The 15,190-nt window shown below is 37.8% G+C and overlaps 1 protein-coding gene across 2 annotated transcripts in view; it reads left to right on the top strand.

Moving 5' to 3' along the window:
* MROH2B (maestro heat like repeat family member 2B) overlaps positions 1–15,190 on the top strand; it is a 67,755-nt gene that overhangs the window by 29,137 nt on the left and 23,428 nt on the right. For both annotated transcript variants that reach the window (XM_040496091.1, XM_040496102.1), the window contains exons 17-21: positions 6,996–7,103; positions 7,634–7,786; positions 10,521–10,547; positions 11,334–11,453; positions 11,670–11,749. In XM_040496091.1, coding sequence (XP_040352025.1) covers positions 6,996–7,103; positions 7,634–7,786; positions 10,521–10,547; positions 11,334–11,453; positions 11,670–11,749 — 488 coding nt within the window. The remainder of the gene's footprint in view (positions 1–6,995; positions 7,104–7,633; positions 7,787–10,520; positions 10,548–11,333; positions 11,454–11,669; positions 11,750–15,190) is intronic.

Below are 15,190 nucleotides of genomic sequence, written 5' to 3'. Positions count from 1 at the left end.
AAAAAAAAAAAAAAAAAAAAAAACCAGTAGAACAGATCAATGAAACCAGAAGCTGGTTCTTTGAAAGAATTAACAAAATTGATAAACCACTAGCCAGTTTGATCAAAAAGAAAGAGGAAAGGACCCAAAGTAAAATCAAGAATGAAAGAAGAGAAATCACAACCAACACAACAGAAATAAGAACAATAACAAGAGAATATTATGAGCAATTATATGCCAATAAAATGGGCAATCTGGAAGAAATGGACAAATTCCTAGATACGTATACACTACCAAAACTGAAACAGGAAGAAATAGAAAATTTGAACAGACCCATAACCAGTAAGCAAATCAAATTAGTAATCAAAAATCTGCCAAAAAATTAGAGTCCAGGGCTAAATGGCTTACCAGGGAAATTCTACCAAACATTTAAAGAAGAATTAACATCTATTCTCTTGAACCTGGCCCAAAAAATAGAAATGGAAGGAAAACTTCCGAACTCTTTCCATGAGGCCAGCATTACCTTGATTCCAAAACCAGACAGAGACTCCACTAAAAAGGAGAACTATAAACCAATTTCCCTGATGAATATGGATGCAAAAATCCTGAACAAGATATTAGCCAAATGGATCCATCCATACATTAAAGAAACTATTCACCACGACCAAGTGGGATTTATACCTGGGATGCAGGGCTGGTTCAATATCTGCAAAACAATTAACGTGATTCATCACATCAATAAAAGAAAGGACAAGAACCATATGATCCTCTCAATAGATGCAGAGAAAGCATTTGACAAAATACAGCATCCTTTCTTGATAAAAACCCTCAAGAAAGTAGGGATAGAAGGATCATACCTCAAGATCATAAAATACATATATGAACGACCCAACACTAATATCATCCTCAATGGGGAAAAACTGAGAGCTTTCCCCCTAAGGTCAGGAACAAGACAGGGATGTCCACTCTCACCACTGTTATTCAACTAGGTATTGGAAGTCTTAGCCTCTGCAATCAGACAACACAAAGAAATAAAAGGCAACCGAATCGGCCAGGAGGAGGTCAAACTTTCACTCTTTGCAGGTGACATGATACACTATATGGAAAACCCAAAAGATTCCACCAAAAAACTGCTAGAATTGATTCATGAATTCAGCAAAGTTGCAGGATATAAAATCAATGCACAGAAATCGGCTGTATTCCTATTCACCAACAATGAAGCAACAGAAAGAGAAATCAAGGAATCGATACCATTTACAATTGCACCAAAAACCATAAAATACCTAGGAATAAATCTAACCGAAGAGGTGAAAAATTTATACACTGAAAACTATAGAAAGCTTATGAAAGAAATGGAAGAAGACACAAAAAAATTGAAAAACATTCCATGCTCCTGGATAGGAAGAACACATATTGTTAAAATGTTGATATTACCCAAAGCAAACTACATATTCAATGCAATCCCTATCAAAGTAACACCAGCATTCTTCACAGAGCTAGAACAAATAACCCTAAAATTTGTATGGAAGCAGAAAAGACCCTGAATAGTCAAAGCAATCTTGAAAAAGAAAACCAAAGCAGGAGGCATCACAATCCCAGACTTCAAGCTATACTACAAAGCTGTAATCATCAAGACAGTATGATACTGACACAAGAACAGACACTCAGATCAGTGGAACAGAATAGAGAACCCAGAAATGGACCCACAAACATATGGCCAACTCATCTTTGACAAAGCAGGAATACATATCCAGTGGAATAAAGATAGTCTCTTCAACAAGTGGTGCTGGAAAAACTGGACAGCGACATGCAGAAGAATGAACCTGGACCACTTTCTTACACCATACACAAAAATAAACTCAAAATGGATGAAAGACCTCAATGTAAGACAAGAAGCCATCAAAATCCTCAAGGAGAATGAAGGCAAAAGCCTCTTTGATCTTGGCTGCAGCAACTTCTTACTCAACACATCTCCAGAGGCAAGGGAAACAAAAGCAAAAATGAACTACTGGGACCTCATCAAAATAAAAAGCTTCTGCACAACAAAGGAAACCATCAGCAAAACTAAAAGGCAACTGACAGAATGGGAGAAGATATTTGCAAATGACGTATCAGATAAAGGGTTAGTATCCAAAATCTATAAAGAACTTATCAAACTCAACACCAAAAAACAAATAATCCAGTGAAGAAATGGGCAAAAGACATGAACAGACACTTCTCCAAGGAAGATATCCAGATGGCCAACAGACACATGAAAAGATGCTCAACATCATTCATCATCAGGGAAATACAAATCAAAACCACAATGAGATACCACCTTATACCAGTCAGAATGGCTAACATTAACAACTCAGGCAACAACAGATGTTGGTGAGGATGGGGAGAAAGAAGATCTTTTGCTTTATTGGTGGGAAGGCAAGCTGGTACAGCCACTCTGGAAAACAGTCTGAAGGTTCCTCAAAAAATTAAAAATAGAACTACCCTACAACCCAGCAATTGCACTACTAGGTATTTATCCAAGAGATACAGGTGTACTGTTTAGAAGGGACATATGCACCCCTATTTTTATAGCAGCAATGTCAACAATAGCCAAAGTATGGAAAGAGCCCAAATGTCCATTGATGGATGAATGGATAAAGAAGATGTGGTATATATCTACAATGGAGTATTACTCAGCAATCAAAAAGAATGAAATCTTGCCATTTGCAAGGAAAATGGAAATGGAAATGGAGGATGGAAATGGAGGGTATTATGCTAACTGAAATTGGTCAATCAGAGAAAGACAAAAATCATATGACTTCACTCATCTGAGGACTTTAAGAGACAAAACAGATGAACATAAGGGAAGGGAAACAAAAATAATATAAAAACAGGACAAAACATAAGAGACTCTTAAATATGGAGAACAAACTGAGGGTTACTGGAGGGGTTGTGGGAGGGGGGATGGGCTAAATGGGTAAGGGGCATTAAGGAATCTACTCCTGAAGTCATTGTTATACTATATGCTAATCTGGATATAAATTTAAAAAACTAAAATTAAAAAAAATGGATTAAAGACCTAAATATGAGACAGGAAACCATTAAAATCCTAGAAGAGAACACAGGCAGTAACCTCTTTGACATCAGCTGTAACAACTTCTTACTACATGGGTCTCCTGAGGCAAGGGAAATAAAAGCAAAAATGAAACTATTGGGACTACATCAAAATAAAAAGCTTCTGCTTAGCAAAGGAAACAATCAACAAAAGTAAAATACAACCTACAGAATGGGAGAAGATATTCACTAATGACATATCTGATAAAGGGTTCGTATCCAAAATACATAAAGAACTTATAAACTTATAAAACTCAATACCCCCAAAAAACAAATAATTCAGTTCAAAACTGTCCAGAAGACATGAAAAGACATTTCTCCAAAGGAGACATCCAGCTGGCCAACAAACACGTGAAAAGATGCTCAACATCACTCACCAATCATCAAGGAAATACAAATCAAAACTACAATGAGATATCACCTCATGCCTGTAAGAAAGTCTAAAATTAACAACACAGGAAACCATAGGTGTTGGCGAGGATGTGGAGAAAGGGGAACCTTTCTGCACTATTGGTGGGAATGCAAACTGGTGCAGCCACTGTGGAAAACAGTGTGGAGCTTCCTCAAAACGTTAAAAACAGAACTACTCTATGATCCAGTAATTGCATTGGGTGTTTACCCAAAAAATACAAAAATAATAATTAGAAGTGATCCATGCACCCTGATGCTTATAAGCAGCATTATTAACAATAAGCCAAATTATGGAAATAACCTAAATGTCTATCTGATGAATGGATAAAGAAGATTTGGTATATATACATAATGGAACACTACTCAGTCATAAAAAAAAATGAAATCTTGCCATTTGCAGGAAGGTGGATGGAGCTAGAGAGTATAATCTTAAGCAAAATAAGTCAGTCAGAGAAGACAAATACTATTGGGTTTCACTCATATGTGGAATTTAAGAAGCAACAACAACAATAAAAAACATGGGGGGTGGGGGGAAGAGAAGCAAACCAAGAAATAGACTTAACTCTAAAGAACAAACTGATGGTTACCAGAGAGGAGGTGGGGGGTGGGGATGGGTTAAATAGGTGATGGGGATTAAGAGGGCACTTATAGTAATGAGCACCAGGTGTTGTATGTAAGTGTTGAAGCACCAAATTATACACCTGAAACTAATATTACCCTGTATGTTAACCAACTGGAATTTAAATAAAAACTTGGGGGGGAAAGTCATATATATATGACTAGCCCAATATATATATATATAATTATTTCGATGTAGTCCTAATAGCTTATTTGTGCTTTTGTTTCCCTTGCCTCAGGAAATAAACCAAGAAAAATGTTGCTATGACCAAAATCAGAGAAGTTACTGTCTATGCTCTACTCTGAGATTTTTATGGTTCCAGGTCTCACATTTAAGTCCTTAATCCATTTTGACTTATTTTTGTATATGGTGTAAGAAGGTGGTCCAGTTTCATTCTTTTGTAGGTAGCTGTCCAGTTTTCACAGCATCATTCTCGCCTCCTTTATCAAAGATTAATTGACCATATAATCATGGGTTCATTTCTGGGCTCTCCGTTCTGTTGATCTATGTGTCTATATTTTGATACTACAGCTTTGGAGTATATCTTGAAATCTAAGATTGTGATACCTCCAGTATTATAACTTCTTTTTCTTTTTTTTTTTTTTAATGTTTGTGTATGCATTTGACAGAGAGCATGAGCAAGTGAGGGGAGGGGCAGAGAGAGAAGAGAGAGAATCCCAAGCAGTCCCAACGTGGGGCTCAATCCCACAAACCATGAGATCATGACCTAAACTGAAACCAAGAGTCAGATGCTCAACTGACTGAGCCACCCAAGGGCCCCAGTTTTATACTTCTTTTTCAGGATTGCTTTCACTATTCAGGGTCTTTTGTAGCTCCATACAATTTTTTTTTGAAGTTTAGTATCTTTTATAGACACGGGACAACTGTGAATTAAGCATAGGTTCTTTTAATTTGTTAATGTTTATTTGTTTATTTTGACAGAGAGGCAGAGAACATGATGAATGGGGGAGGGTCAGAGAGAGAGAATCCCAAACAGGCTCCGTGCTGTCAGCACAGAGCCTGATGTGGGGCTTGATCTCACAAACCATGAGATCAAGACCAGAGTTGAAATCAAGAGTTGCAGCCTTAACTGAGCCACCCAGGCACTCCTGTAGTTCCAATACAAATGTTAAGGTTATTTGTTCTAGTTCTGTGAAACATGCTGTTGGTATTTTGATAGGGATTTCATTAAGTGTGTAGATTACTTTGGGTAATGTGGACATTTTAACAATATTTGTTCTTCCAATCTATGAGGATGGAATAGCTTCCCATTTGTGCTGTCTTCAATTTCTTTCATCAGTGTTATAGTTTTCAGAGTGCATGTCTTACATGTCCTTAGTTAAGTTTATTCCTAGGTGTTTTATTATTTTTGGTGCAATTGTAAATGAAATTGTTTTCTTAATTTCTCTTTCTGCTACTTCATTATTAGTGTGTAGAAATGCAACAGATTTCTCTATACTGTTTTTGTGTCCTGTGACCTTACTGAATGCATTTACCATTTCTAGTAGTTTTTTGGTAGTCTTTAGGATTTTCTATGCATACCATCATGTTGTCTGCAAATAGTGAAAATTTTATTTCTTCCTTATCAATTTGGATGCCTTTTATTTCTTTCACTCGCCTGATTGCTGTGGCTAGGACTCTCAGTACTATGCTGAATAAAAGTGGTGAGGGTAGACATCCTTGTCTTGTTCCTGGTCTTAAGGGAAAAGCTCTTAAGTTTTTTACCATTGAGTATGATGTTAGCTCTGGGTTTTTCATGTTTAGGTATGTTTAGGTATGTTCCCTCTAAACCTACTTTATTGAGGGTTTTTATCATGAATGGATGTACTTTGTCAAATGCTTTTTCTGCATCTATTGAAAAGGTTTTCACCCTTTCATTGATGTGGTATATCACATTCATTGATTTGTGAATATTGAGCCACACTTGCATCCCAGGATCAATGCTTCATTATTTAGCCAGGTTTGTGAAAGTATTGAAAAATGAATTTCAATTATTCTTACTTAATAAAAAGTATTTTTAGTATATTTTGGCCTTGATTTTTTAACTTAAATCATAAATATCAAAATCATTGAATTTACAAGCTGAAAATAACCTTAGATGCTATTGATTTTCAACCTAGAGAAAACATAAGCATAACCTAGAGAGCTTTTTCAAAGCACTTTTACCTATTCCCTACCCTGGCCTATGTTGCAGAGTATATGTGAATGTGGAGGAAGGAGAGTGTGTTAAAAAAAATTAAAAATAAATTTTAAAAATTCCCAGGCTAATAAAGACCAACTAGTATAAAAAAAATTTTTGTAGTGTATTTTGTTTTACATTGTCCTCAGAAATTTTAAGATGTTTAGGATTCTCTCTTCCATATTAAATGGTCAGAAACCACTAGACTTACTGAACTTTTGAGACTGCTTTTTTATTATTTATCTTCTCCTTGTCAGATGTGATCATTTATTGCTCTTGGAATTATTTCTAACACCATTTCCCCCATCCTGTTTGGAACTCTCCTTCCCACCCAGTCCAATGGCTTGCTCCCTCATTCATTTCAGAACACTACTCAATGTTACCCTGTTAATGAAGACTTCCACCCATTTAAATTGAAAATGCCCCAACCTACAGTGCTATTCTCTTTTCTTGTTTTCCTTCTGTCCATAGCACTTCTCACCATTGAAATACTATGTATTTACATATTTAGCAAATTTATGTGCTTATTTAAAGTTATTCCCCTGTCATTTCCCCCTGGTTGTGTGCACTACAAGGAAAGGGAGTTCAGTGTGTTCTGTTCACTGTTGTCTCCCCAGCACCTAGAAGAGTGCCTGACACATAATAGGCGTTCCATAAATATTTGTTGAATAAGTGAATGGTTAAACTCAAAACTCCTATCTTTTCTGACTTTAGGGAATAACATCTATTTTAGGATACTGCGCTGAGAATCACTTGGATACTGTTTTAAAAGTTCTTAAGACATTCCAGGATCGGGAAAAGTTTTTCATGAATCGATGTAAGGTAAAAAGAACAACTTTCTGCCCCAAAGCTTTTGGTCACTGCAAGGGCAAACGACACTGATCCCATCAGTGAACAGCCTCTTCCTGTCCCCAGGTCTGTAGTCCAGGTGAGAATTGCCTGAGCCCAGGCCCTGTAGCATGACCAGCTATCTAACAGAACTACTCCATTTTCTATCACTATTGCTGACTTGAAAGGTCCTAAGGAATTCTATGTGTGCCTAGGTTTGTCCCTTTACCAACTGTTCAGGCCTCCTGGTCAGTTTCCATTGTGTACACTCTGCTTCCCCTGAAGGAAAGAGATGTAATAAGTAAAAATTAACACACGCTTTCCCACAGGGACCTCTTTTAAAGACTGATAGATCCACAACACAGTTTGGGGTGTTTAAATTTGACCAAGCAAGCGTATCAGTTTTAGAGTAATTTTCATCATCACAGTCTCATTTCTTAATCCCCGTAGTGGTCCATAGAATTAGGAAACAACATGGAAGGAAGGCGACACCTTCAATCATAGTTTTTATGTCTCTCTTTCAGGGTATTTTTTCTGGGAAAAAGAGCCTCACCAAGACTGATGTCATGGTAATCTACGGAGCTGTGGCCCTCCATGCTCCTAAGGGTCAACTCCTCACCAGGCTTGATCAAGACATCGTATCCCAAGTCCTATTTCTTTACAGCCAGTGCTCTCAGGTAATGGCTAGCACAGGGCTGCCTGGATTTCTAGGCGGGGGTTCCCAAACCTTGGAGGGGCTCACCTCTTGGGAATATTCATGCTCAAAAGATACAGGCCAAAAGGCAAGACAGGACCTGGTATATTTGGAAGATGAGAACATAAGACAAAAAAAATTTTTTTCATAACAAAACAGGGTCAGGTAATTTGTTTCTTTCCAAAACCTTGGGCAGTTCATGTCCCATGATACCTTCCTAGATAAGTACCCATAGCAGTCTCCCTCGAATCAAACTTAAAATAATTACTCCAGTACCTCATTAGGGCATTACGGATTCATTACTTCCCTGCAATTGTCTCTGAAGCGTTACTAATGGTAGTTGTTCAACCTTTTACGTGGTATAGATAAACCACCTAAAACAGTGCTTCACAAATAGTAAGCGAAATACATGTATCTTTTTAAATTTTTTTAATGTTTATTTATTCTTGAGGGAGAGGGGGACAGAACATGAGCAGGGAAGAGGCAGAGAGAGAGGGAGACAGAGGACCTGAGGCAGGCTCTGTGCTGTCAGTGCAGAGCCCCATGTGGGGCTCAAACTCGTAGAACTGAACCGTGAGATCATGACCTGAGCCAAAGTCAGACACTCAACCGACTCAGCCACCCAGGTGCCCCACAATACATGTATCTTTAAGCAAATAAAAATATATCATTAACCAATCTACGCAGTCTACATCGTTAGGTACTATTTCGCACGCACCCCAACACACACATTCATACCAATCCCCCCGGCTGTCGCTGATGTTCTTCAAACATGCCAGGAATATTCCTGCCTCAGAGCCACACATCTGAGTTGGAATTCATCTGATCACTTCTGTCCCCCGTAGTACTTTTTATATCTTTAATAAAGTACTTTATATATATTGTCAATTTAGCCATTTTGCTAACTAGTACCAGGTCAGCCACCTAAAAATCACCTCGGGATCAAGTTTGAAATACGGCTTCCCAGAACCATTTTTCAGGGAGATTGATTCCATAGATCTGGGGTGGAGTCTGACAGCTGTAATTTTAAAAGGTTTATAAATGATTCTTATCCATAGCCAAGTTTCAGAAGCTTCTGCCGATTACGTGCACATCTGCTCCCACATCAGACTGTCAGCACCTTGATGTTAGGGATGGTACCTTATGCTGTCTTTCCTCCTCTTCTGTGCCCTCCACACACCACCTGCTCGATAAATCTGTACTCTTGATATTTATTCATGTGTGTATGTGATAAAAATGGAAACACAGGGAACTCATGATATCACAGATATAAGTATACGCCAGTGAAAGGGATTAGGGCAGTGATCCTCACCCTTCAGTTGCATGACAATTACCTGGAGAGCTTGTTAAAAATAGAGATCTCTAATGAATCACAGCCTTTAGGGATGGATCTATGAATCTGTATTTTTGCCGTGCTCCTGAAAAGGTGATTCTGATGCACTCAGAATTTGAAAAGCAATGATGAAAACCAAAAATATGATTTAAGGAAAGATGTTTTCTGGGGCACCTGGGTGGCTCAGTTGGTTGGGCATCCGACTTCGGCTCAGGTCATGATCTCATGGTTTATGAGTTCAAGCCCCGCATAGGCTTCTGTGCTGACAGCTCAGAGCCTGAAGCCTGCTTCAGGTTCTGTGTCTCTCTCTCTTCTCTCTCCCCACTCATACTCTGTCTCTCTCTCAAAAATAAATAAACATTAAACATTAAGATGTTTTCTGTTACATTAATTTTTAGTCAGTCATTGAGGAAAATTAGGATAAAAATAAAAGAGGAAAAGAGATAAAGATGTTTTAGATAATGATGACTGTACATTTTCAAGGTACAGTCAGTTCTGCTGTAACACAGCATATGCACAACATAGTACAAAAAAGCCACAGGATTGTGGGGGAAATGGGGTAAGGGGCACAACATTCAAAAACCCCATCAATGACACAGAAAAAAATAGGAACCTAATTTTTAAAACCATTTAAGAAAAAAAACATTTAAGAAATATCTAAGTACTATAAAAAATTATGTCACTTTTCCTTGAAAAACACATGAATTGTGAAAGTTGTGAGTTATTATGAAATGGTGGTATAAAGAAGGGTCGTTTGAAATCAGACAGACAGCTAGAATGCCAGATTTGTATGGGAAGCAGCTCTTACCATGGTAAACTGAGGCAGCTGGCGTGTTTGAGGTGTTGTGTGAGTATTCCTATGCAGTTCAATTCAGCTAGTTCACCTTTTGCTGTCATGGACCAAACTGTGCATAAGCAAACACAAAATTCAGAATATACCAGAAGTATTTACTCACATATCAATTTCACTGGAACAAAATTGCATTTTCAATGCAAGCATCATAGCAGAACTGACTATATCTCCTTCCAAAGTCAGCTCCCCTATGACTTTCATTCTATAGCTTTTCGCTGGTCTTTCTGCCAACAGCCTCTATCCTTTTTCTTACCAAAATCTGGTAGAGTCTCTTTAAATTGTGAGGCTTGAAACCCAAACGCCTGATATCTTTATGCTGCGTGCTGTAGATTACACTCACCTGGGGAAAATATCTGCCAATGTACAGGACCTCACTTTGGAAATAGGGGAGGGAGTGAACAGCACCCACTCCTTGGCAAGACTCCGTGTCCTGCTTCACTCTTGTTTTCAGGTTGGTGGGTGGGTCTTTTTGCTGGTATAAGGGAACTCTCTAACTGCGGCTCTATATCTGCTTTTGCCTTTGGTTTTCAGGTTCTGGGCATGTCTGTGATGAATAAGGTATGCAATATATTTGATATATGTATTTGATATATGTATATGATGTATTTGATACAAATACATTTGAATACCAAGTATGTTCCCTGGAGATGCAGGAAGCATATATGTCCTCTTGGTTTGATTCCAGAGGAAAGGATCCCAATATATAACTAATTAATCCAATTCTGAAGCCAGGATCCCTGAGCTTAATCTAGGACAGAACATAGAGCTATATTTGGTTACAGGTGGTTTGAAAGTTAGACTGCAAACTAGAACAGTATTTTTAGGACTATGGGCTGTGACCCACCAGTAGACTATGATTCCAATGTAATAGATTTAATAGACCGCACCAGCAAATTTTTTAATGAAATAAAAGAAATAGAAGAGAACATTGTACATAGCAATAATAAGTATCATAAAACTTTTATTTCAGGTATTATATATATTATATTTAGATAGATAGATAGATAGATAGATAGATAGATAGATAGATAGAATGTAAGTACAGAATGAAATTGTAAACTGTTTCCTACTGTGTGGTTTATGGTCCAAAAAGTTTAAAAGCCACAGCCTTATAGAACCTCAATCTATGGGGGGTGGGGGGTAGGGGATGGAAGGAGTAGAAATTGACCTTTGTTTTTTTAATTTCCTTGCAACTTTGATCCTAAACTGAGGTAGAGAAGGAAAAAGAAACAGATTCGCACTTCTGTCTGGGCACATAGTTCAACCCCAGGTCAAGAACTGGGTTTATAGAACCAGGTGTGGTACCCAAGACTTTGGCTTGCACTGTGAATCCTTTCGTTTTAGGACATGGATCTGCAAATGAGTTTCACAAGAAGTATCACTGAGATTGGCATTGCTGTCCAAGATGCTGAGGATCAGGGGTTCAAGTTCTCCTACAAGGAGGTGCTACTGGGTTACATGCTGGTGAGTGGGCAGAGAGGACATGGGCAAGGCCATGAAAAGTCTGTTACCAAGAGCACAGAGCTGACTTTTTTTAAGTGGGTAAAACTTGCCAGTCCCAGGGAACAAACAGATCTCTGCCATATTTTGGACCAAGGGCACCTAGTGGTCCAATGGGATTGCAGCTGCATGTGGAAACTCCCCTTTCTAAAATATTTCACCTCCTTGTTTGTGTTACAGGACTTCATCAGGGATGAGCCCCTGGATTCCTTAGCTAGCCCTGTTCGGTGGAAAGCTTTAATCGCCATTAGATACCTCAGGTAGAGAATTTTAGAGAATTTTTCTTGCTCTCATTGAGAAAAATATTTCCTTCCCAATATCCTCCTTCAGATCAACTGACTTCTCAGTCATGGATACACCAGTGCACCCTTCCCAAAGTGAACACAGCTCATCGATGGGCTATTTCAAATTGGGGCTTCTCCCTCTTTTCAGACTTACAGAACTGACTAAGAGCCTGACCATTTGATAACCAAGAGGGAGAAAGAGCAACTTAGAGGAGTGAGACTTATTGATACATAAGGATTGAAGTTTTGGTGCAAAAGGAAATTTCTTTTCCTAGACTTTGGTCTGTAGGCAAATTTTTATATTCCAATTAAAAACTTATGAAGCCCTGGGGCACCTGGGTGTCTCAGTCGGTTAAGTGTCTGACTTCAGCTCAGGTCATGATCTCAAGGTTCATGAGTTTGAGTCCCACGTGGGGCTCAGTGCTGACAGCTCAGAGCCTGGAGCCTACTATGGATTCTGTGTCTCCCTCTCTCTCTGCCCCTCCCCTACTCATGCTCTGTCTCTCTCTTACACAAAAATAAACATTAAAAAAAAACTTACGAAAGCCCTAATCATATTTTAGTTGGTTAGTAGAAATAAACCTAAAGAAGAAAATAATTTTAATCAAAATTTTGTTTTATTTTATTTTTAAATTCTTTTTTTAACATCTATTTATTTTTGAGACAGGGAGAGACAGAGCATGAACAGGGGAGGGTCAGAGAGAGGGAGACACAGAATCTGAAACAGGCTCCAGGCTCTGAGCTGTCAGCACAGAGTCCAACGCGGGGCTCAAACTCACGGACCGCGAGATCATGACCTGAGCCGAAGTCGGCCGCTTAGCTGACTGAGCCACCCAGGCGCCCCTTAATCAAAATTTTAAAATAATATTTTCCCCCTGCAGTAAAGATATACAAATTCATTGTTAAAACTTAGAAACTATAGAAAGTTTTTAAAAATAATAAAAACTTTGGGCTCCCAGGTGGCTCAGTCAGTTGAGCAGCCAACTTCAGCTCAGGTCATGATCTCACAAATTTGTGAGTTTGAGCCCCTCATCGAGCTCTCTGCTGTCAGCACAGGGCCCACTTCAGATCCTGAATCCTCTGTCCCCCTCTCTCTCTGCCCCTACTCAGCTTGTGCTCTCTCTCTCTAAAATAAATAAACCTTTAACAATAATAATAATAATTTCCCCCTATTTTCAACATTTTGGTATGTGTCCTTCAATTCATACCCTATTCTTCATTTTAAGTAGAGTTGAGATCGTGCTCTACATACAATCGTGCATCCTGTCTTTCCTTATTTCACCTTACATATTCCCATGTTATTACCATTCTTTACAAACATTATTCTTTTTTCATTGTTTTTTAAAAATATTTTAATTGTGAGGGGTGCCTGGGTGGCTCAGTCGGTTGAGCAACCGATTTCAGCTCGGGTCATGATCTCACAGTTTGTGAGTTCGAACCCTGCATTGGACTCCGGGCTGTCAGTGCAGAGACCACTTCAGATCTCCTGTCTCCCTCTCTCTCTGCTCCTCACCACATTGTGTGTGTGTGTCTCTCTCTCAAAAAAAAATAAGCATAAAAAATTTGTTTAAAAAATATTTTAATTGTTGTAAAATACCCAAAAAATGTATCATCTTAACTATTTTTTAAGTGCATAGTGCCACAGTGTTAAGTATAATCATATTGTTGTGCAATCAACCTCAAGAATTCTTTTCATCTTGCAAAACTGAAGCTCTATACACATTAAACAACTCCCTGTTCCCTCCTCCCACCAGAGCTGGCAAACACCATTCTACCTTCTGTCTCTATGAACTATGTATTTTAGGTACCTCTTATAATGGGATCATGCAGTATTTGTCTTTTTGTGCCTTTCTTATTTCACTAGAATAATGTCCATCCATATGATAACCTGTGTCAAAATTTCATTCCTTTTTAAGGCTGAATAATATTCCACTTAATATATACACCATATTTTGTTAATCCATTCACCCAATGGATGCTTGGGTTGTGTTCACGGTTTGATTCTTGTGAATAATTCCACTAACAAACATGGGTGCCTAAATATCTTTTCCAGTCCTTGCTTTTAATTCTTTTGCGTATACACATAAAAGTAGGATTGCCGGATCATACGAGAATTCTATTTTTAATTGTTTAAGGAAGCACCATACTGTTTTCTGAAGCAATGGCACCATTTCATGCTCCCATCAACAGTGCATAAGGGTTCTAATTTTTCCATATTTTTGCCAATACTTGTCATTTTCTGGTTTATTTTTAATAGCAGCCATCCTTAGAATCTCATTGTGGTTTTGAATTGCATTTCTCTAATGATTTAGCAACTTTCAACATCTTTTCATACGCTCATTACCTATCTTTACATCTTCTTTGGAAAAATGTTTACTTCTTTTGTCCATTTTTGTAATTGATTCTTTGTTTTTGTTGTTGAGTTGTCAGAGTTCTTTGTATATTGTGGTTATAAGCTCCTTACCAGATATGTGATTTGTAAATATTTTCTCCCATTCCATGGATTGTCTTTTTACTGTATTAATTGTGTCCTTTGATGCACAGAAGCTTTAATTTTTATTTGTCTATTGTCTCTTTTCCATTTGTCTATTTTCCCTTTTGTTATCTGTGCTTTTAGTGTCATATCCAACAAATCACTGCCAAATCCAATATCATTAAGCTTTCTCTCAAAGTTTTCTTCCAGGAGTTGAAGAGTTTTAGCTCATACATTTAGGTGTTTGGTCCATTTTGCCTTGATTTTTTTGTATATGGAATAAGGTAAGGGTCCCAACTTCATTTGTTGTATGTGGATATCCAGTCTTCCCAACACTATTGAAAAGACTTTCCTTTCCCTCACTGAATGGTCTTGGACCCTTGTGACCATGTATCCCAGAGTTTATTCCAGGGCTCTCTATTCCATTTGTCTATATATGTCTGTCTCTTTATGCCAGAACCACACTGTTTTGATAACTGTGGTTTTTGTAATAATCTTTGAAACCAGGAAGTGTGAGAACTCCAACTTTGTCCTTTTTCAAGATTATTTTGGCTATTTGGGGTCCCTTGAGATTTCATCTGAATTTTAGGATGGATTTTCCATTTCTACAAAAACTGGGATTTTGATGGAGGTTACATTAAATCTATAATCTGCTTTGGGTAGTATGGATATCTTAACAAAAGTAAGCGCCCAAATCAATGAACATGGGATGTTTTTCCATTTATTTGTGTTTTTTTTAATTTCCTTTAGCAACCTTTTGTGGTTTTCAGTGTACAAGTCTTTTGCTCCCTTGGCTAAATATTTTATTCTTTTTGATGCTATTGTAAATGGAATTGTTAATTTCCTTTTTGATTATTCGTTGTTAATGTAGTAACACAACTGATTGGTATATATTGATTTTGTATTCTACACCATTGTTGAATTTGTTTTATTCTAATAATTTT

This window comes from Herpailurus yagouaroundi, unplaced genomic scaffold (assembly GCF_014898765.1).
Source record: "Herpailurus yagouaroundi ecotype Mexico unplaced genomic scaffold, PumYag 29, whole genome shotgun sequence".
NCBI lineage: Eukaryota > Metazoa > Chordata > Mammalia > Carnivora > Felidae > Herpailurus > Herpailurus yagouaroundi.
This window is presented reverse-complemented; position numbering and strand designations above follow the sequence as displayed.